The 23810-nt window shown below is 34.0% G+C and overlaps 1 protein-coding gene across 1 annotated transcript in view; it reads left to right on the top strand.

Annotated features, from left to right (window-relative positions):
• LOC106468762 (homeobox protein cut-like) overlaps positions 1-23810 on the top strand; it is a 45781-nt gene that overhangs the window by 17083 nt on the left and 4888 nt on the right. Inside the window, exons 3-11 of the mRNA XM_013929202.2 lie at positions 1707-1806; positions 3146-3212; positions 6972-7020; positions 13335-13493; positions 14028-14102; positions 15572-15678; positions 16295-16461; positions 18215-18781; positions 22105-23162. Of these exons, the coding sequence (XP_013784656.2) occupies positions 6982-7020; positions 13335-13493; positions 14028-14102; positions 15572-15678; positions 16295-16461; positions 18215-18781; positions 22105-23162 (2172 nt within the window). The 5' untranslated portion in view covers positions 1707-1806; positions 3146-3212; positions 6972-6981. The remainder of the gene's footprint in view (positions 1-1706; positions 1807-3145; positions 3213-6971; positions 7021-13334; positions 13494-14027; positions 14103-15571; positions 15679-16294; positions 16462-18214; positions 18782-22104; positions 23163-23810) is intronic.

Genomic DNA, 23810 nt, shown 5'->3' with positions numbered 1-23810 from the left:
AACCGAATAGAGTTTCTTCTTTGACAGTGGCTTTTTCTGGTGACAGGTCTTCAGCAGCGTCATTTGTTCCATTGTTCACTTCATCCCAACTGAAATGTCCTGGACCGTGATAACGCCAAAGCCTGTTGGCATGCACTACCTTCGGCTTACCTCGCCGACGACATTTTATTCGGAAAGTAACGTCTGAGAGACGATCCACTATGTCATATGGGCCTTCTCATGGAGAAGACAACTTAGGAAACTTCCCTTTGGTTTTCCTGGGATTATACTACCATACCTTGTCTCCTGGCACAAAGCTGACGTCAGTAGATCTCTTATCATAACAGAGCTTCATAGAATCAGCAGACGTTTTCATGTTTGAATGCACTTGATGGTGAATATCATGGAATGTGAGTTCTGGCAGGACTGAAGGTGTCTGCATTAAGGTTTAGCTGTAGGGTCTGGAAGGGGCTTCCTGTTGTCTGGGGCTGATTAGGTCCATGGATAATATATCCTCCTTGTGTAAAAGACAGTAAATCGTCCTTAAATGTATCTAGTTCACTTTGAAATTTACTAATCTTTTCCACTTGTACTTACTGTTTCCTTTCTTGTTCCAGTTGCCACTGGTGCTGGTTTTCTTGCCACGCTGTAGTCTCTCTTTTTGTTTATTTTCTTTCTCCTACAACCACTGCTATAACCTCTCTTCTTGTTTCTTTTCTTTTCCTCCAACAACTGCTGTAATCTCTCTTGTTTATTTTGCTGTTCAAGCTGCCACTGTTGCAGGTTTTCTTGCCACTGCTGTTGTCTCTCTTCTTGTTTCTTTTCTCGTTTGTCTTGTTTTTTTGGTGTTCTTGTATTGCTGCCATCAAATCTGCTAAGTTGTAGTTTGATTTGCCACTTCTCGTTTCCATTTTCTTCTTTTTTTGTTGCGTATCTGCTTGTTTGTTAATTTACCGTAAAAATTATTTCCGAAGAACTTCAGCTGAACTTTATTAAACCAGTTTATTCTTTCTCGATACAAACTTTTAGTACACAGTAATTGCACAGTCAGTACGTTTTTGTCTTATATACTAAAGAAGGGGGTTCGACAAAATTCGAGGAGTTCCCTGATAATTCGAGAAACTCATTCACGCATGCGCTAGCAGCGTCACGCGACTTCCGCTTTGTAACAGCATTTATATCTGTATATTGATATATTTATATATAGTACAGTGAGGGAAATTTTGTAAAGTCCACGAAAATATGAGCATAAGCATATTATAACGTACCAAAAGTTCGACAATAATTTAAAACCGAATGTATCATTCCGAAATAAGGAGCTAGGAACAGACTTGACTGGATATCTTTTCAATGCTTAAAGCACATACCTTAACTCACAACAGCTTTCAAAATTATCCTTTTTTTTACGAAAATAAATGTATTTTTTATCATTCATTCTAAAAGAATTAGTTATACAAAAAGCTTTATCCTTTGTGTATCTATCTTATTTCAAATTGTTAACGGTATTGATTAAATGTTAGCGTTTCATACCGTTATTTGTGAAGGTTTAGCAGAAGTTAAATGCTAACGATTTATCGTTTGTTATGGTTTTTCCAAAAGTAAATAATGATGTTTTATCGTCTTACTTTACCTAAACTGTATTATTCTTCAGATAAATTCCGCTGTCATCACTGACCAGCCTACATATTTTATTGTATACAATCAGTCTGACAGTTTATTCTTTACAGACTGAGCAAATAAAAATAGAGAGACGGTTTCTCGAAACTCACGTGTACGTTGCTAAGAAACTGGACGAAGCCGAACAGCAAGTTGGGGAACTACAAAGTGGTGAGTACAAAATGCCACTTCTGGTGTGAATAATTGCGCTTGTTTAATCTCTGTAACAGACTTGTTTATTGTTGTTTAATCGCAAACCACCCTCTGGAGCAACAGTTCTATAATACTTTAGAATTTGCTTAGAACTTATTGCTAAATCAGGGGTATGGTTTATATTTGCCTTTCGCCGAGGTTGTAATGTTTACCATGTTTCTCCGCTAAGCAATTATTATTCTCCTCTTGAAAATTGGAAGAAATTATATTAAAGATAGTATTACGTCTTTTATTATAAAAAAATGCGCATTTTAACAGTGAAATCGTGTTCTTTCATCAAATATTTGTAATTATGGCGATAATAATCTTCGTGTGACAATCTACTAAAAGGTTCTCATCCACCAATAGATAGATTTAATATATTTTAAGGCCGAGTATGGCCCAATGATTAACTTATCGGGCTGCGGAACCGAAAGTCTAAGGTTTGACCCGCGAAGCTGCTGAACAACTTACACGCTTTCAGGTTGACCCGGCATGGCCAGGTGGTTAGGGCGCTCGACTCGCAGTCTGCGGGTCGCGGGTTCGAATCCCCGTCACACGAAACATGCTCGCCCTTTCAGCCGTGGGGGCGTTATAATGTGACGATCAATCCCACTATTCGTTGGTAAAAGAGTAGCCCAAGAGTTGGCGGTGGGTGATGATGACTAGCTGCCTTCCCTCTAGTCTTACACTGCTAAATTAGGGACGGCTAGCGCAGATAGCCCTCGTGTAGCTTTGCGCGAAATTCAAAAAGACAAAACCAAACTGAATCTTAATCAGTTATTAACATGAAAATATACAAACAAGGTGACGTTTAGGCGGTTCGTTTAACTATTATACGTGATGTTTTTTTTTGAGGGGGTGGTGATGGTTAATGAAAGTGTTCCAAGACGTGACATTAATTTCTTGACGACCTAATACATGACTGAGAATTTTTCTTTACCACATTTTTTTTCCAGAACAGTTGTTTCCTTTCTTTTTTTTTAAAGTTAAGCACAAAGCTACAGAATGGACTATCTGTGCTCTGCCCATCCGGTTTCTAGCGTTGTAAGTCCCCATAGAAATACCGCTGTCCCATTGGGGGGGGGGCTCCAGAAGAGCTACTTAATACTAAAGAAATTTGCACAATTTCAATTTTGTTTTTGAATACTTTTGATTTTTAGGTAAAACGATCTTTATGTAGATAGTGAGGCATTTGTTGACTCTTATATGTACTTTCAAATAAAATGTGTTATAATGTTAAACTTTTGTGAAGCCTGATAATTAAATAATAGCGGTTACCACAAGAAATATTGACAATCACGATGTTTTTTGATAGCCTTGGAACTGGCCAGGTCTGAGTTCTTAAAATTAAAGCTGAAGTATGATGGCTGTTCTCACGCCAGGTAAGTGTTCTGAACAGGTATGAAAAAGCTACTTTTCATTAGCACTCTTGAGACATGTTCAACATGGTTCATTTCACATACACCATGTTGTGCAATTGTATTAAATATACAGAAAGGAAGTATTTTAGTTTATGTATTTATAGATGATAGATAAAAGTTATAAGAGTATTCCTTAGTAAACGCGACATTTAGAGATCCAACGAGAACATTTAGAGAACCAACGGGGCCCTGCATTTTCTCTAATGATTAAAGATGGTATCACTCTCTAGCTTTGACTTGATGTAAAGATGTATTCGTTTTTGTTTTGTTTTTCTAAAATTTTGGTAATGCACCCACTTCTATTTTACATCTACTGTAATAAATTTAATACGAAAAACATATTTTACTTAAACAAAAATATAAAAATATTGCTTCAAAAGTTATATGCACCATTTTCCATAGCAACAAGTTCTGCTAATTCAGCATGATCATGCAAAATTAAATATTGCAGAAGAAACACTGATCTGCTTAATTATATTCATCAGAATGGTTGTGGGTTCATCGCCCTTTCTTTTCTTTTATGACTTAGAAAACAAATGTTCGTGTTTTTCTAAACTAAGCATGATAAAAATAGGTTTCTAATACATGAAAAAAGAAGTAAGGTAAGATGTTTTGTAGGTCATTTTTAAGTCCGTATGATGGAAGAGGTTTGATTTGCTTCCATTTTCCTCCTAAAGTGATTACTAGAAACTACAAGGAGGTAGTCCCGAGTTGTTATTTCTTTCTTTAAACTTTCTTTCATCCACGTGCCTCTCTTTGATTTTCTGACGGTTCTGTTTCTTCTCACGCTGTGTGTTAATCTGGTACTTGTATTACTAAAATTAGCACAGTTGATCAAATTAAATGCCACTTCATTTCAGCTTTCTTCTTATGTCCTTTTTTTTTTCAAGCTTGAAATCCCGTTCTGACTCCTCTGTTAGAAATTGAAATGTTAATCTGTACAAGCCGTTGTAACATATAAATATTTGCTGTAAGAGATAAACGTAGGCAAGATTGTGTTTTATTCAAGCAGTATGCGTGGATCAATAAGTGTACGAACTAACGTGAAACTACGTACTGGTGATAATGAAATTTACATTCAATAAAAGCACAGCACAGTTTGGAGCACTATGCACATACAAATATCGTATTAATGCAAACATATATATATTTAACAGCAGGATAACATTGATTCTCCGGGAATTGCTTTCGTTACGGTTTATTTAATAGTTCAATCGGGTTTCTTTGTTAAGTTTGCTTACTGATTCATGGCCTTACATATTACTGTAGGAGAGAGAGAGGAAGGGGCATTCATTCTGCAAACAAAAGAGCTGGTTCCCTATTCCTCGATTATACATGTTAAGAAAAACCTCCTGCAGGGTAATATTATGTATCGCTTTTTTTGTCTTTCAATCATTTGAATTATTCCAACCGACAAGTCTTGAACGAAAAATCACAATGTCGTTTTATTGAAAACTTTTGTTGCAGAGCTTTAAGTTTTAAAACACAAACCTAAACCTACATGTAAGAAATATGGATTGAAGAAGAACATTACAAACCCAACTGCAGAGCAAAAAATAAAAAATACAAAATGTTGCGCATGTAGCAAAGTTTCTGTTCAACGATAATGGAAGGTTCAAGTGAGGAACTCTCAAAGATGTTGTTTATCTCAGGAACATTTCTGTAAGAAGTTTTCGTAATGTTAAAGTCAGGTTTTCCTTTGTCGACCTGGATCCGCGACCTTTCTGAAATGTTTAGCAATTAATGAATTAATCTTAAAAATTACGGAGGAGCAAGAGCTCAAAACGTTCGTTTGATTTCTTCATTATGAATTTCCTGCTGCCATAAGTAATGTGGAATGATCGATGTCTCTATACATATATTTCCAGTTACAAACTGTGTGAAATGAAGAAAGCCTCTTTAGATAGCCAATGTAAAAATAAACCTACCGGAACTACAAATTTTCCTCGTGAATACGTTTTTACGCAGATGTGAAAAAATATTAATTGTTAAAAAAATAAGCTAATTACATAAATCGGACATAAAAGTATTTAAAAATTACATATGTGTTAACAAAGTCAATCATATAAAGTTATGAATCAGCACACAAAAATGAAAAACATTCAATTGAATTCCATCATCAGTTTATTAACCCCACTGATAACGATATTTCCAACTATAATCTCACAAGCTTAGGCTAGTTTGGGAGATTTAGATTAGTTTCAAATCCTAACGCTAAGCCAACATTACAATAACAATATTCGTTAAATGTAACTTCAGAGGATGAATTTTTTATAGCTTAATCGACCCGGGCGTGACCTAATGGTTTGGTTGTTGGGTTGTGGATCGAAGGGTCCAAGGTTCGAGACGTGATGCTGCTGATCACGCATTGTCAACCCTGGGCGTTTTAAGAAAGTGCACATCAATCTCTTTATTCAGTTCAAAGAGTCGGACAAATACCTTATGGCGACAAGGGCTGCTGGTCAGTAATTCAAAAGCAGGTACAATATTCCTGTAACTTGAGGGATCTCTGACCTGACTTTGTAGCCCACGTGTGCTGTTAAAGTTGAATATTCCACCTATTATATATAAGTTATTGAAAATGTTTCGGATTGAACATTTAAAATGTAGTTTTACAACTTTAGAGAGATCAAACATAATTGACGAGAAGATAGTCAGGTTAATAATAAAAAAAGCCTCAGAGATTAATGTAATAACAAAATACAAGTAACAGTAGGATAAGCACTGTTTGTTATGTAAGGCATTTAATATTGTGCCACTATCTCGCCAGATGCAGTACCAAAATGTCTGCAACTTCTGTATAAAAATATTTACCTTTTTTTCCCTAATACTAAGAACGATCGTTATACATGATATGAATTTTTAGATAATAAACACGTTTTTATTCGGAAATTAGAACATTCAACTGGTTTTACAGGGAATTTCTCCGATCTATTTTATTACCTTTTACAGTGGACAGTTTATAAGTAACAAATTCTGGAGCATGTATTCTATGGCCTATTGGTAATTTTCAGCGATATCCTTGATTAAAGATCGAATATTTATTCAGATACTCAAATTTTCTGTTAAGGCTCCACCACTATACCACTCTTTAGCTCTGACTTAAAACTGGATTCGTTTTTGTTGCTGTTTTTTTGCTTGTACCTTTTAAGCTAATATGGAATTACTTTCAGCTCATGCTGTTTCAGAAATTTCAAATATAAATACAATATAGAGTATTGTTACAAATGATATGTACGAAAAACCAAATTTTTCTTAAAAGCTAAAAATCAACATAGTTATTAACTGCAAAAGTATCACAAGTTTTATTTCCTTTTAATACAACAACACATCTTTATTATTGTAAAGATAAATGAACATCATCATTTTTATAAAACATTTTAACATGACCTTTCGTTATCAAATATGTTCCACCAAAGGTTGATAAAGAGATAGACAATGAATAAGTAAGGACTTGATTGTTGTAGGTAATTAAAATAAACGTCAATATGTTCCTTATACGTTTCCACATTTCTTGATCAATGAGCACCAATCTTAATGTTAAGAAAAAATGTAGAAGCACAGTTTCCTATCCTTTGTCATAAACGAGTTTTTATTTCGCCTGTCCAACGGACGGGTGCCACAGTTAGTAATTATAATAATTGTTAAACGTGGTGTATTAATATGTATGCTACATTAATGAAGCTAATGTGGAAATTTCTTGTATATATTGGTTTTTAGATCGGCCAAAATGGAAGTCTTTATGAATGGCTTAGAACGAGCAAGTCAGGTAGGAACATTTTATGTCTAACAAGAAGTGAATTTACATGTATAATGGTGTATAGAGGCCCATTATAACGTGAATGTACTGAATTAACGCATTTGCAATTTTAAATGTTACTGCACAACACGTAAAAGAACTTAAAAAAGGGATTGAGTTTTATAGATCGTTTATTAGCTTTGTAGCTTCCATTTGTTGGATATTACATGATGAATGCGGGACTTTGGGCTAAAAATGATGTATACATACTTACTTTATTAATGTCAAAGGATTAATTTGATTAATAGAATTGTAGTTGTTTGTTGTTAAGCACAAAGTTACACAATGGCTATCTGTACTCTGCCTACCGTGGGTATCGAAACCCGGTTTCTAACGTTATAATTGATCACATATTATATATATATACACTTATCATGCTATTACTGGTGACTGAGTGGACGTGGATTTAATGTTCGCGGCACTCTAACGCAAACACGCAGTGGGTGAAACACAAGACTGGCGATCAAATTCTGATATTAAGTTGACATGAGTGGCTAAAGAGTTGGTTATGGGAGCTGTTGACTGGTTATCTTCTCTCTAGTTCAAAATTAGGGCTGGTTAAAGCAGATATCTCTTGTATATCTTTGCGGGAATCAAACCAAACTATTTTGTTTCTCTTATGTGGACGCATTCTTCAGCAACTGGATAAAACAATATATAAAAACATAAAGACATTAATATTAGATGTTTACGAAAATCTTGTTAAATAAATAGATAGTGTAGAAAAGAGAATACAGTTTCAGTAGTATTTAACTTTATCAGTACTGTTTAAGTTTAACTTGAAACCTGTCAAAACAGGAATAGATTCAGTAGCATATAAGTTTAACTTGAAACCCGTCAAAACAGGACTAGATTCAGTAGCATATAAGTTTAACTTGAAACCTGTCAAAACAGGACCAGATTCAGTAGCATATAAGTTTAATTTGAAACCTGTCAAAACAGGACCAGATTCAGTAGCATATAAGTTTAATTTGAAACCCGTCAAAAAAGAACACAGATTCAATAATATTTAAGTTTAATTTGAAACCAGTCAAAACAGGACACAGTTTCAGTATTATTTAAGTTTAACTTGAAACCCGTAAGATTAGGAGCAGATTCAGCAGTATTTAAGTTTATCATGAAACCCGTGTAAAACTAGAGGGAAGGCCGCTAGTCATCACCACCCACCGCCAACTTCTCTTTTACGAATAGTGAGATTGACCGTCAAATTATAGCGCCCCAACGGCTGAAAGGACGAGCATGTTTGGTGGGACAGGGATTCGAACCCGCGACCTACAGACTGCGAGCCGAGCGCCCTAACCACCTGGCCAACGAAAGTTACAAGCCTTATACGATTGGAATATGATGTCTGAAGAATAGTCTTCACATAATAAGCTATTTAAACTTATGTAATGGAACGTGTTCAACAAGAGAACAGTTACAAATTTGATGCTACTGGAAGACTGTAGAGTTTTAAAGTAGTGTACTGTTTGTGTTATCTTTTTAATAACAATGATCAGTTTCTGTACTTCAATTCCCCTGGTGGGCAGAACGCGTATAGCACATTTTGTAGCCTCGCTCTAAAAGTACAGCAACAGTAATAATCAGCCGGAATTAGAGAACTACAAATATGGCTGACGTAAAAAAATGGGTACTTTTTATTGCTCCGTAACTTATTGATAACTCTATGCAACAAGTGCGTCATTTCATCAATACAATGTGAATAACTGAAACGATGAAAATATTTGGACTTGACCGTTAACGAAAAAACATGTTTTTCACATTACTTCATTATTGATTGGTCGATTAAGATGACAATGATGCACTGGCTAAAATATCATGAACATCGAGTTGGAATATAAGAGAAACCGAAAGAGAAATTACTACATTGATGTTACCAGTGTCTAAGATTAACTAAAATCAGGTTGGAAAGCTAACATATGAGAAACTAATTGCTGAAGGTAATCAAAGGGTTCTTATAATGCATCAGTCATTGTCAAAATCAGCCACAGTACACATAAACATATGTTATCCAATGAGAATCATCATTTGTGCAGCTTTGAACTAGAGCATCATAAACACATATATGGTAGTACTGTTTTAAAGTACTTTTTGTTTGTTTTTTTACAATGCCCTTTAAATCTGTCAAAATACATACGACTTTCTTGGAGTAATCTGAAACGTAATTGAAGCCATTCATTAACGTCACGTTGAATAAACCCCTTGATAACACAGTTGTTAATGGGGTATCCGAACATCGGACTTAATCCTGGGAAATTAGCGGGTGTTAAAGCTGCTTAAAAGGGCCAGAATGTATTTGTCAGCTCCTAATATACAGAAATCTTCTATTTTCTTTTAGCTTTAAGCTATAGTTATGTACATTAAAGCAAATAGTAAATCTTTTGATTTCTTACTTTATATAATAATTTCTTTCTGTGTGTATATATACTGAGTTTGGTTTTTATACAATTCTTGGTTAAAATGCTATAAAGTTACTCCGAATGGAAACATTTGTGCGAGTCTTAATAACTGACAAGTGAAATTTCAAGCATTTATTTTCAGGAGTTGCAATATATTTTCTACTTATTTTCCTTTCATGTTTAATGATTCGCCTATTGTTCTATTTATCTAGTTTGTTCATAAAGCTGTCATCTCAACTAACAAGGATACCCTTAGTTACTGTGCATTGTTTATGACAAACAGAAATGCGACAATTAGTTTTAGACAAAACTTTAATTTTATGTGGAAGAAACTGTTCTTGTTGTGTTTTAGTTAATCTGGCCATTTTAACTAATTATGGAGTCATAATTTTGCAGTATAACCGTGCACTTTCACTCGAGCGTAGGCAAGTCTCATTGTGACATAACACTTTAACAGATTAAGTATGTCAAGTTTTCCTTCGTTTCCGTGGTTTTGCTCGTTTTAGTGAACTTTGTAATGATTATCACTCTACAGTTAAAGGCTAAACGGATCATAGAATCAGCGTCTGCTAACAGAGGCGTATTTCTACGTATACTTCCCCAGTTCCACATGAAAATCCGGCTGCTTACCAGCATCCGTATGGAGTAATTAACTTACTTATTCCTTGATTAGCCTGCATATCCGATAATTTTCGTACGAGTCTAATGTAATTAGCATTTAACTCCTCGTGTATTTGCATTAAAAATAAGTTGTCAGACGTATGAAGCACGTGACATCAATATAAGCTGAAACTGCATGGTTTAGGGGATTTACAAACTACACACAATCATAAGCTAAAACCACATGTGTACCGTCATGCTTTCGGTTGCGAGTAAAAAAAATGTACATTTGTATAAATCTTTATATATATACATTTGTTTGTTTTCTTACATTTCATGTTTTTGATATGTGTACTTAAATTCTAATGATTCAATAACTTCTCAATTTTTAACAAATAAAAAAAATAAAATAAGCAGGCTACTGAAAGCCAACTTCGGTTTCGTTCTTTTTCTTCTTGTATAATGTGGCGTGGGTGAAGCGTCAAAGGAAAAAAAAAGAAGACAAAACTGTTACTATATCTTGAGAATTTATCAAAAGAAATCTTTGTTTTTAGTCTGTTATTCCACAAGATATTTTTTTCAGATGGTTTTCTTAAAAACAATCGTTGTTTAAAGTTAAACATATCCGAAAATAAAAGTCAATGAGTATCTTAATCATTCAGGTGGGGCAGCGGTAAGTTTACGGACTTACAATACTAAATCCGAGGATCGATTCCCCACGGTGAATGCAGCAAATAGCCCAATGCGGTTTTGCTCTAAAACAACCAACCAGCCAAACATCTTAACCACTCAGCTATACTTCCCCTCCTAGTATTGTGACGTGATAAATGAGGATTGGTTTACGAATTATTAACAATTACTTTATAGACTATTTGGAGAGAGGCTTTATTTTTTAATTGTTTGAATACATTACAAAGTGAAGGTGGAGAGGAGAATATTCATGTATAGTATACTGGATTAAAGCAAGCAGGAAGTTTGCTTCGGTTTTAACATATATTTATATAGAACGATAACTCTTTGTCAAGTACACGTTCTGCCTCTTTGCAACCAAATGAATTTTAATTGGTTGGCTATTGCTTCAGTCAAGTTGAATAATCGACGAAGACGTTAAACATCTCTATGGTCTATGTTTCCCTTCTTAGCAGGGAATGTCTTAGTGATAAATATTTATTAGTTCTTTTATAACATACAGCCATAGGTTCAGTAATAATACTTAGCATATTTATGTCAGCTTAAGAGAGGATAATTAATTCCGTGCTGGGAAATGAGTGTTTGTTTCATGTCGTTAGGAAAAGATATGCTTAGACTTAAGCGTAGAAATGTTAACGAACAAGCGAAAACTGAGGACTGGCGAGATTTGAGCCTGCGACTTTTCTTACCGATATGTAAGCGTAATTTTGAGTTTAAATCCTGTCCAGTCCTTGTTCGTTCTGCTTTGTAGCTTCACGAAAAGAAAAGCTGTCCCTGAAAATTTGTATTTGTTTTTAGCTGGAAAGGCTTCATGTGCAAAGGGAGAGAAAAGACATGGAATACCATTTTTTTTTCCGCTATCACCACTCTGGGAATTCTCGTTTTATATGATTTATTTAGCATACTTATATTACAGATAGATTGTAGCTTATTTGGAAAGTCTGTTCAAATCAGAGTGTTCATTTCGTTAACTCTTTTGCTACAATATTTTTATGATAATTATGATCTCAGAAAACATGAATAAGTACTAAATGTACTTCCACAGGGTCAATTAAAGTGTTCTGTTTCATGAGTAAATAAAACCAAAATTAAGAGTAACAAATATTATTATTTCTTGCAGTTGAAGTTCATATGTCATGCTATGTTGTAGCCTACAGAGTGCGTAATTCTTCTCTTGATTCATGGAATACACACGTTTTACTGACGTCACAACAGTACAAATTGCAATGTTAAGCGTCCCTTATGTGACGTCATTTCAGTGTCTATTGACTGACTGACAGACAACACACTAATGTATAATGGCGCGAATGGTTAAAACAGGTTACCCCTCCAGGCGGCCTTCGGCCCCCTTTCGGGGAAATAACGACATTCTGTAATATACAAAGATGAAGAGATGATGCATTTATAAGGTACAGAGTTGAAGAGATGGAATGTTTCGTTAACTTTCAAGAATTTGATAATTTTCCTGCACTTCTGTTGAACGTGTAAATTTGCTATGTACTGTATATATATATATATAGTGTCCGTTTACATTTCTTTCCGTTACTTGTTTCTTTTTTTATTTCTTTTACATTGCTGTTGATCTAGCACGTGCTTTTATTGTTTTCTGCACAAGTAGACACACAACAATCTTAGTCAGCTCTCCAATCATTTCGTTTAATATACTTCCATAACAGAAAACCAATTAAAATATTAATTATCTTGTCATTTTGACAAGGACTGAGTGAGCGGGCGCGTGGTTTATTAATGAGGAGGGACAACTGGTAGTTAAGAGATACATAGTGTACCACAAGAGAATAGGTTGAAATTTAATTTCTTGTACATTAAATTTCGCAGTTTGAAAACTTCTGCTCTGATGTGTGTGGAGAAAGAAATCTGTCTTCTTTTTTTTTCTTTCAGCGCGATCTTTAGCTTGCTTATAACAGGGAATCTTTTGAACTACTTTAAAACACTATGTTGTCAGTCTTGGGATTTTAAATTAGATCGGCAAATTAAGCTCATCATTTTTAACAGAAATCAGCAAAATTTATTTCGTTCCCCAGGGGAGTTTAATTTAGTATTTCCAACAATTTTTAATATCGGTGGTGACAGTTTCTATGTTAAAATTTCAGCATTTAAGGTCTATCAAGATAGTTATACTGGCTTAGTGAAGTATTGTCCCCTGACTCATTCACTTACTGCCTTACTAGGATAATTATTAACGTAATCTTTGAACAACGATTTGATTAATTAAAAACAAAGTCGATGGAAACATTAAATGTCGAATAAAAACGAACCAATGGATATTAACATCGGGTTATAGTTCACAGCTATTCATGACTTATAGCTTCTAAGTCAAATATTGACTGAAATACATTCGTTCATTGTTAACATTTTTTATGACATGAGTTTGTAATCAACTCACTGTATAAGATCGTATAAAATGACTTTTGGGTACTATTAAACTACCCACTAGTTATTTTTGCATTAACCATATAAATAACGTTTCCGATTGCTATGATGAGTCCGTTCTTGGGAGTATAAGATGTTGTTTAAGGAGTAGATTCGTGTATAGACATAATAACAGACTGAAAGTCCCTTTTAATCGTTTATTAGAGAGCATCTTTGGCAGAAAAAGAGGCTACAGCACTTAAGAAACACCTCCAGGCAGCTAAACAGTCACTGCATCTTGCAAGTACAACTAGCCAGGAATCCGAGATGAGCGAAAGGGATCACTCGCCCTTGGAACTTGATCTTGCCGCTAAAGACAAAGAGGTGAGACTGGGTTCTCCCTCTCACGAGGATTTAGTTAAACACTACACAAAATAATTATAATTTAGGGTATCTTATGTGAAAATAGAAAAGAAAAAAACAGCTAAAAATTATCTCTTTCACGGCATTTCTAACTACTTCTATTAGTTTTGAGTTATAACTTCTGATATATGTTTATGTTAAATTAATCTTAAGATATCCGGATTGACGATAAAAATAAATACCTTGCATCCAATGATAAGTCTGGGAAGACTTAGCTCAAAGAAGCGAGTTCCTATAACTACGAAAATTTTGTGTGCTATGTCTAATATTGTAATTGATATTTTACATTTATAAAAACTAATATTTTATATTATCGTGTACTGTGATTTTGTCATTCTAAATTACTTAATTTAGATCTAGTAACCTTTTAGATAAGATTGAAATCGAACTGAGCCAGTATTAAAACAGTGCTTCAAACGATTCATTTATATAACTAATGTTTTTGAAGCTATCGTTTGCTTATTGTTATTACTAAAACATTTGTATTTATTGTAGATTTCACAACTTGTAGAAGATATTAAGAAATTAAAGTCTACTATTAACAACTTGAAAGAAACAAGTGCCTATCAAGCAAGTATTTTAAGCTTTTTCATTGTTATCTCTAAAATATAAGATAAAACGTGTGTAATTGTTAAAGAATGTCTATGATTATGAATGATACTGATAATTTCTGACATTCTTTGCTATAGCATGTTCTTCTGAAGAATTATGATTGTAGTTTCTTGAAAGGCTTTTTTTAGTTCTTTAGATTATAATAATTAACTCTGTAATTATTTGGTCGAGCATTTATTCTAAGAATGATATATCTGATTAAAGAAATGATGAAATATAATCCTGATAAACCTCAAAAGTCACTTCTGTACTAGTGAGTTTTCAAGCTGTCGTTATCTTATCATTAGTATTTATGCTTTGGCCCGGCATGGCCAGGTGGTTAGGGAGCTCGACTCGCAATCTGCGGTTCGCGGGTTCGAATTCTCGTCCCATCGAACACGCTCGCCCTTTCAGTCGTGAGGGCGTTATTATTATGTGATGATCAATCCCATTATTTGTTGGAAAAAGAGTAGCCCAAGAATTGGCGTGTGTGGTGATGATTAGCTGCCTTCCCTGTAGTCTTACACTGCTAAATTAGGGATGGCTAGCCCAGATAGCTCTCGTGTAGCTTTGCGCGAAATTCAAAACAAACAAATAATTAATGCTTCAGGTTGACAATTAATATATATAAATAAAATAGTACTGTCTTATGTATGTCCATGTAACCACATCGCAGGGTCTGGACAGACCTTCACCAAAACTGGTATGGAGGTTCATTAGGTCCGTGCGTTGGGTACATAGAAATTTTCAATTTTGCGGTTTTTATTACTACCACACCTCCTGTGGTTGGAACTTCACGAAATTTGGAATAGAGGTTCGTTGGACCCATGGGAGAGATACATACAAGTTTTCAGTTTTGCGTTTTCACCACTACTTCGTCCCCTGTTGATGGATCTTCACCAAATTTGGCATGAGGGTTTGTTGGGCACATGCGGAGAAACATGTAAAGTTGCGGTTTCATATTTTCTGTTTTACAGTTTTTATGGGCGTTTTTTACAATTACATGTAAGGGATGCAACTTTTCATGTTCTAAAATAACCTTTCATTAACCATGAATTTATATAACTTCCGTCCAGGGGACGGGTACTCCAGGTAGTTGTTTATTATCTCCACGAAAACCTGAAACTACTGTATTCAGTATATTTAGTAATCTAAAACCTTACTTATGAGATAAATTTACTTTTATGGAAACGAATAGTCAATCAACATAAACAAGGATTACATTTTGCATATTAACATCGAAAGTGTATGAAACCCACATATTTAAATCTCCAATAGGAACATTATATATTTTTTTTATCTCAGACATCGTGAACGTTGTTGTTCTTCCTTGCTCTGATAATATTGTATGCAAATTTTTCAATTGTTTAGTTGTTTCAGTTTGTATGATTCAGTAATGCTGAAAATATTGCTTTAATTTCCAATTAACATTCTATTGAATCTTCTAGATTGCTCAACTAGAAGAAATGCTAGCAGGCAAGACCAAAGCCATTCAATGGTTGGAGAAGAAGCTTACCAAACAACGGGACTATGAAGAGATAAAGAAGGAAATAAAGTAATTTTTTATAAAATATTTTAATTATTAATCATGTTAAATAAGGCTTGATATAGAACCTCAAACTAAAATTTTAGAATATTATTAGAATATTTTATAAAGATTTAATCTTTTAAATTCCATTCTAAAACTTTAGTTTGAGGTTCTATATCAAGCCTTTTCAAACGTGATCAATATATTTTTTTAATGTTAATTTATGAACGATATTGTTCATTATTATTAGTTTTAGAGACAGAATAATCAGACTAATAACCTTTTTTTTTCTACAGAGATGGAGAGACTCTAAAGTGACCTTAGTCTGAGATCGTTTTGAGTCTAGGAAATGCACCCAATAAATTTCAATTTTTAGTGAGCATTATGTTCAACACTTCTTGTTTAAATCTTATATGCCACTCAACATTTCTTCTGTTATCTTCTAGATAAGACACGTTTGGACAAGCGTTCGCCAGGAAACATTACTAGCTGCTAACTTATTCTGATAGTAAGTGGTGAAGCAAGGTCACAACATAATTTACAGAATAACAATTAATTTTTGTAACCACTTTCTGTAAATACAATATTAGTGTTCAAATAAACATATCATGACTCATGTTTTTTAATGTACTGATATTGACAGCATTCTAAAGTCAACTGAACTTCGTAACAATACTAGTCCAGAAGATGACAACAATGCTAAGAGAGAGTACAAGTTGTTCAAGTCAATGGATATCTCATTGATGGAAAAGGATAAGAACTTATCAACAGATAATTCTACGGATAGATCACCTCACATTAATTCAACTGGTAAGTTTAAAAACATCGATTTAGCCACAAGGTTACGTAAAGTGTTGATTTGTATACACTAACTGGCCATTTATTAGAACTTCCTACCTTTTGCCACGATAATAGCCTGCACTCAGCATGTTAAAGATTCCACAAGATACTGGGCAGTGTCTTTTTTATTATTATTATTCTGTTTATTGAGTAGTAAGAATAGTGTGCAATTGATTCACTTATGTCGACAGAGGATTGCAATATGGCCTTGCATGGCCAGATGGTTAGGGCGCTCGATTCACAATCTGCGGGTGGCGGATTCGAATCCCCGTCACACCAAACATGCTAGCCCTTTCAGCCGTGGGGGCGTTATAATGTGACGGTCAATCCCACTATTCGTTGGTAAAAGAATAGCCCAAGAGTTGGTGGTGGGTGGTGATAACTAGCTGCCTTCTCTCTAGTTTTTCACTGCTAAATTAGGAACAGTTAGCACAGATAGCCTCGTATAGCTTTGCGTGAACTTCCAAACCAAGAATTGCAATAGCAATGTAACGTTAAAGTTCTTCTCAAGTTGTCTCAGTAAAATTGAGATCCATTGATCATGTTGGCCAAGAAATAAGTATAAAGTCACTTTCAAGCTCTTTGGGTCAGTTTCAGATAATACGATCGGGTTAAATATTACATTATTGTTTTAGTAGAACACTTGTTCGTCAAAGTGGAATTGCAGCTTACGGACCAGGCAAGATAGGCAGTAGCATTCAATATCCCTGGAAGTTTTTCGTCTTTGTAAAGGAATTAAAAGTCCTAACTTTTACGATGAGAACGCTAAAGCCATGCTTTTCTCTTTCCATATAAGCTAGCTGCCATGTAAGTTTTGATAATTTACATCCCTTGGTATGGGTGAAAACTCCGACAACTGTTGAAGGGATCGGTTAACTGGGACAATTCATTGTTTGTCGCTCTATACAATCCAATTCATTTATCTTTTTCCTTGTTCTTTCACCAGTGGAAGGTGGGTTCAGTTTTTTTATATAAGATGTATTTCCTTATAAGTACAACTTTTGACAGGCATGATTTGGTAGACCTGATGATAAGATGTCTTTGAACGGCCTATGAAAGAAATGGTTTTAATAATGATGTTTACGCCGCTAAACATGCTTCTACTGTAATGATCTTTATAAAGTCAGAAAGAGCACTGCTCTTACATGTCTTTCGCATACTAACTATGGTATAACGACCACATTTCGACATTTATACAACTCGGTAGATCACTACATAATCAGTCTATTTCGCACAAGCAGATAAATGAACGTTTTACTAATGTTTTTAGACGGAGCCGATAAAGTGTCCAGCCAGTATGCTTTGTCTTTACACAATAAATGATGTATTTAAATATGTACATATGGATTTAGGCAGTTTAACTGAAGAATGTAAAATAAAGAGTTACACGTTTTTGATTTTATAATAGGTTTAGGCCCTTATGCAGATTTTTTTTATATTTTAAAAAGTTAAATGTTTCAGGTCACGTTATGTGATCGGAAAATGTATTATGTAATATAAATAGAAATTTTACTCCATATAAACCAAATAAAGTTTTAAATTAAAATATAAATATAGTTGTTTTCCGGTCTCCGTGTTCTTAGAGTCTAAGTAACTTTATTGTGTACTCGTTTTTCGATAATAGGAATTGAAAATGTTAAGCCTATAAAAATGAGATATACAAATACTTCAAGCGCATTAATTATGTTTTTCAGTTTCTAATCTTTTTTTTTATTTCTTAAAGGTAATCTCCAAAACTTAGGAGAAAATTTATTACCACCACCTGTACAAAATATTCAAATATTTACTTCGCAACTTGGAGAAAAAATTGTGTCCTCCTATGGTAAAATTCTTAATAAAGAGGAACACTTGTATACTCACAGTGCATCTAAATCATTAGAAACTTCCACCTCCTCAGCGGTTCCCACTCCTCTACACACTGTGATCTGTTCAAAATCTAGCTTTCTTAACAATTCCTCCAGTCACAAATTATCCTACTGTGATAACGCTACTGTACAGAAACTCCAGGAGTGCCTCCGAAATGGTGTGGTCAAATATGCAAAAGATGCATTAAATACGCTTAGCATTTCTCGTTGTGTTCGAGAGTTACTGAGTATTCACAATATTGGACAGCGTTTGTTTGCCAAGTTCATTCTCGGCTTATCTCAAGGAACAGTTAGTGAACTTCTTTCAAAGCCTAAGCCATGGGACAAACTGACAGAAAAAGGAAAAGATTCGTATCGAAAGATGCATGCTTGGGCAACGGATGACAGTTGTATTTACATGCTGAAGACGTTAGTGCCCAAAAAAGGTAAGTAGAAATTCGTTATTTATCAAAATAAACATGTTAGAGGTTATGAGTAGCCATATTTCATAGAAATTACAATTGATTAAACTTTTCAACTATTTATATCTTTACTATTTACTTATCTGTTTGTTTAACATTTAATTCGTCAAAATTTATTCTGGACAAACATTGTGAAACGTACTTCACTTACGAAGCATGTCGTTTTACAGAGAAACGAAATTTGGAATTTAATTCTTTACATTTATTTTGACCCAAAATGTTCTATGATTGTACAAAACAAAAATCATATGTGTAAGTATTTTTATACTATAGTTGAGTTTGGTATAACATATTTAATTTTTTATGTTTTAATATATTAGTGCGCACAATTTTTCGATTTTTTTTATATTTAAAGCAATGTATAAATCATTGTATGATTCATAAAATTGTGATGTTATTTTCTGTAAACTAAACGTGATTTAAATGGGAAATTCGGCATTTTTTATCTTAAGAACGTTTAACGTGATTAGTTTTATTACCACTGCTTTAATTTCAAGATTATATAAATGAAGTTAACAGCATTTTTTCAAAACATCGAAATAAAATCATAGAATATTTTGAAATTTAAATATTACTTTCTTGTAAGTCCATATGTCTAGATGTTTTAATAAATATATTTTCAACTGTTTGTTACTGGTCATCAATGACACATAAATTTAGAAATTGGTTTTGTTTCTTGCTGGATGCATGTTACTTTCTTCCTTCGCCTTTCTTGGTTTAGTCGTTTTCTCTCACATCTCCTGGTCTTCTTTTTCTCTTTCGTTCTCCTTTTTCGTTAATCTCCTGTCTTTTATATTCCTTTATTAAACTCACGCTGAAACGATCCCTTTCTTTTTGACCTTGCACCTGTTTCCCGTATATCGGATTATAACACTTTATAACCATAACAGGTCTTGTAGTCTCCATACCGGCTGAACTTAAAAAAGTGGCCACTAATGACTTAAAAGTCTTAGAGCACTGTAGTCCCCTAATTCCTTAGAGACTGGCCAAAGGCCGACCACTTTCTCATACACTCTCAACTTCAACCAATGTTACCTTACACCTAACTTCATAACACATACTCCTCTTTTTATGAATACGTTCAACAATGTTGATTGTATTCAACCTCGGATGTTAACCCAAGATTCGAAATTCAGGCATGTCATCACACACTTTATTAAACTGTTTCACTACTCAATCTTTTATGGAACATTGATAATTTCACTATCGTTACATACATTTCAACATTACAGCCCACTGTCTTTGTTTATGTTTACCACTACAACATTGAAAAAAGTTCACGGTATTTTATATATACTTGAAATGTTCTCTCTGTTTTCAATACAACACATATTCTCTCTTCCTTCCGCACTTTTTTGTATTCTGCTTACAGAATTTAGCTATATGCTCAATTTGGTTACATATAAAATATTTTGGCGAAGATTTATAATTTCTCTTCTTATTTATCACAAAATCACACTGTGGGAAGGTTCTCCTTATAATTCTCAGGGAGCGCTGATCGAGTTTTATTTGTTTGTGGTAAGTAGTTCTACTAGCTTGATTTTCACCTACTTTCAATTCTCATCACTTCATATTCATCCGCTAACGTCACTTGCTGGCTTCCTATCTTTTGACTATATTACTAACTCTGTTAGTAATTTTGTCAACATTTGCTCTTGCAACATCAGACCTACAATCTTGTCGGTTTCTTCAGTACAGTAAGGTCTTTCAATACATATAACTAGAAACACATGCAGTCTTATTCCACACTATTTAACTGTATCATTTGCTATTTTTCAAACTCTGAATTCCGGTGATAAGTTTCTACTTTACTTTGTCTGCACTCCCAGTCTTATTGTATGCTGCTAACGCCTTTCCAGGTAATACAGAAAGTAGTTTCCTCGCCATAGCCTGTAATTGTCATTTCTGTTGAGTTCCTACTACATGTTATACCCACTTATCTACATTTATTTACCAACTGACCATTTCTTAGTGATTTCTAATTCTCATCAATGCTAACATTAATTCTCTACTCTTAAACAACGAAACACACAAGTTATAACCAGTAAGAAATAACTAAACCACCGTCAAAACCGAAACAGGTAAGAAAAGAACAAAAAAAGAAAATTTATTCTATTTCCCGACTCTGTTGCTTTATCCAGTTGACACCACTTTGTTACGATTATGTTAGTTATACTCGCATTTCGCTTGCCCCACTTAAGTCCATTAACTTTATTTAAGCAGTACTTATTCATATCAGGAATTGAGTCATGCCAATGTGAACATAATAAATTACTCTTTATTACTAATAATCAATAAAACATAGATTTAGAATAGGTATTGTTTCTTACTAGTAGCATATTACTTTCTTCCTTCGCCTCACTCGGTTTAATCGTTCTCTCTCACATCCCCCAGTCGTCTCTTTTTTGTTTTTCTCGTTGAAATGCAGTCTTTTATATTCCTTTCTCACACCGACGTCGAATTGGCTCCTTTCTTTCTGTCCTTGCACATGTTTCTCGTCTATCAGATTATAACGTTTCATAATCATAGGGGATCCTGTAGTTTCCATACCTGCTGACATTAGAAAGATGGACGCTATACCCGCTCACTCCAATAATTTTCTAATGACTTAGAGTACTATAATCCACCAATCCCTTAGAAACTAACCAAAGGTCGTCCTTTCTCAAACTCTTTCAACTTCAACTGATATTTCCTTACACCTAACTTCATAACAGTAGCTACTTTATAAAACAGCCATAATTATATTATACATTTATGGTTTAGATTTTAATTGCTTCCTGAAATGAACATAATTTATAATGTAAGACCCATATTATTTTTAGATGGTTTCTTGTTAGATATTTAACAGAGAAGATTTATATGAGTTTTCTATTCAAACAAAATACATTAATTGTTTATATTTATACTTCATGATGTATTTTACTCTAAAATTATCTTTAAAATAAGCAAGTGATTTCACGATAGAGTAATTTTTTTGTGTTTTTCTCGTATTGGAGAGTCAGTATTCCGTAAATCCTTTTATTCTAATTTGTGACATTATGTAAGCTTGTCCATACAGAAGTAGCCAAAATATATTGTTAGCTAACTTATGTTATCAGAGAATATATTGAACCATTATAATCAGAATTTTAATTGGTGCTAATATTCAAATTGTTTTCAAAGAGTTGAACTTCATTCTATGGATTGCAAAAAGAAAATACAATAAATACATTTTTTATTTAGTTATGTTTAAATGACTTCAATTGTTAATTTTTAAAAAATAGATTAAAGTTTCCATTTTTTTCTAGGAAAAGATTATGATTTTCCAGTCTACAGAGCAGAGGACCCTTCTGCTACGGAACGGATAACCCAAATTCTGAATGAGGCTCAGAAGGCCATGTTAATGTCCTCCAAAGATGAAAAGGAGCTAGTAGTTTACAATGGAAACCAAGGAAACTCTCCTGAAAGGAGAACATCAAATGGAGCATTGCAGTTACAAAAAGAGGAATGTCAAGAAGATGGGAAGGTGGGATTAGATAGAGAAGGGAACAAGCAATGGTTCTTTCAGAATAGTGTTCCATACAAAGATTATCCACACATTCATAGTCCCATACAGCCTCAAAGACAAGATAATGATGGTATTTCACAGGAAACGATGGCACAAGTCTATCAAAAGGATTTGGCAAAATTAATACGCCAAAGGATGGAAGATAATCTCTCTGTTCCAAGGGATCATTTTGAACGGACTCAAGATGAAATTCATCAAGCTCTGAGCATCTATTATCAGGAACTATCCCGGCTGTCACAGCTTGTCCCTCATTCCATAACGAATCTTGTTAAGTTAGGTGCACCACCAAGTGTTCTTAATGAATCCATGCATTATCCCACATTTCCTAGTTTTTTACACTCTGTTCATTTGAACAACCCTCAATCTCACTGTGACGTAGGTATTAATGCATCAGCTCAACCTACAAGTTGGTCAAACAAAATTAATGTTAGTTCATCTACAGAATTAGAAGAATCCAATTATCATGGAAGTGCTTTTTCTTATGTAAAATCCAAAGCTGAGCTATGTAGTAGCACCAACAAAAAAATATTACCTTGTCATCAAGGGTCAAACACTTTGTCATCTCCATCTGCTCCTACAGTAACTACAGCTGAAACATCTGGACTGCATAATGATCCCAGCTCTTCTGCTTCCCCTCTCCAAAGGATGCAGTCAATTACCAACTCCCTGCTGGCTCAGTCAGCCATGCAAACATGTTCTAATTATTTACAACGTCCAGTCAGAGCCATGCTGCCATCTATCACCCAACATCAGTTTGATCAGTATAATAATATGAATACAGAGGAAATTGTAAAAAATGTAAGCAAAGATGACTCTTTCATAACCATTTTCTAGGGTAACAAAATTTGATATCCAATCACAATATAGATAGTTGTTTCCATCATCTAATCATAAGTTATTTGGTTAATTTAATGGCATGTTTAGAAGTTATTATTTACCAGTGTAATGCTATAAAGAATCCCTCTGATTATTGTTTTCTATTTTTTCGCTCTGGTCCTAACGAGATATGATGTGAGAAGATAAAATATAATAAGAAAATGTCTTTGGTTGTGTCCTCAGCTGTTCTTAAGAATGCTGATAACTGTGAAAATTTTTCTCTTCAAATTAATGTTAAAAGTTTATATAGATGATTTACCCAGTATTATTTGTGTGATGAAGCACTGATTAGATTAATTATACCATTTAATTTGCAGAAGTAGTGTGCTTTTTTATCAAAGATTTTTGTCCGCCAAATTTATAAATATACACCTGGAAAAAAGTTAAGCACCCCCGTGTTTTTTTCAAGTGATTCAGATTCGACGTTCTTGTGACTGATTATAAATTACCATTCAATCTAAACGTGTTTATCAAATGAAATTATGCATTATTGGGCACAAGAAAACAAGATTAATCACCGTAAAATAAAAATTATTAATTTACATAACAAGACAACAAAATATGGACAGT

The sequence above is a fragment of the Limulus polyphemus genome, unplaced genomic scaffold (genome assembly GCF_000517525.1).
Source record: "Limulus polyphemus unplaced genomic scaffold, Limulus_polyphemus-2.1.2 Scaffold3153, whole genome shotgun sequence".
Lineage (NCBI taxonomy): Eukaryota > Metazoa > Arthropoda > Merostomata > Xiphosura > Limulidae > Limulus > Limulus polyphemus.
The sequence above is the reverse complement of the archived record's forward strand: the minus strand, read 5'-3'. Positions and strand labels throughout refer to the sequence as shown.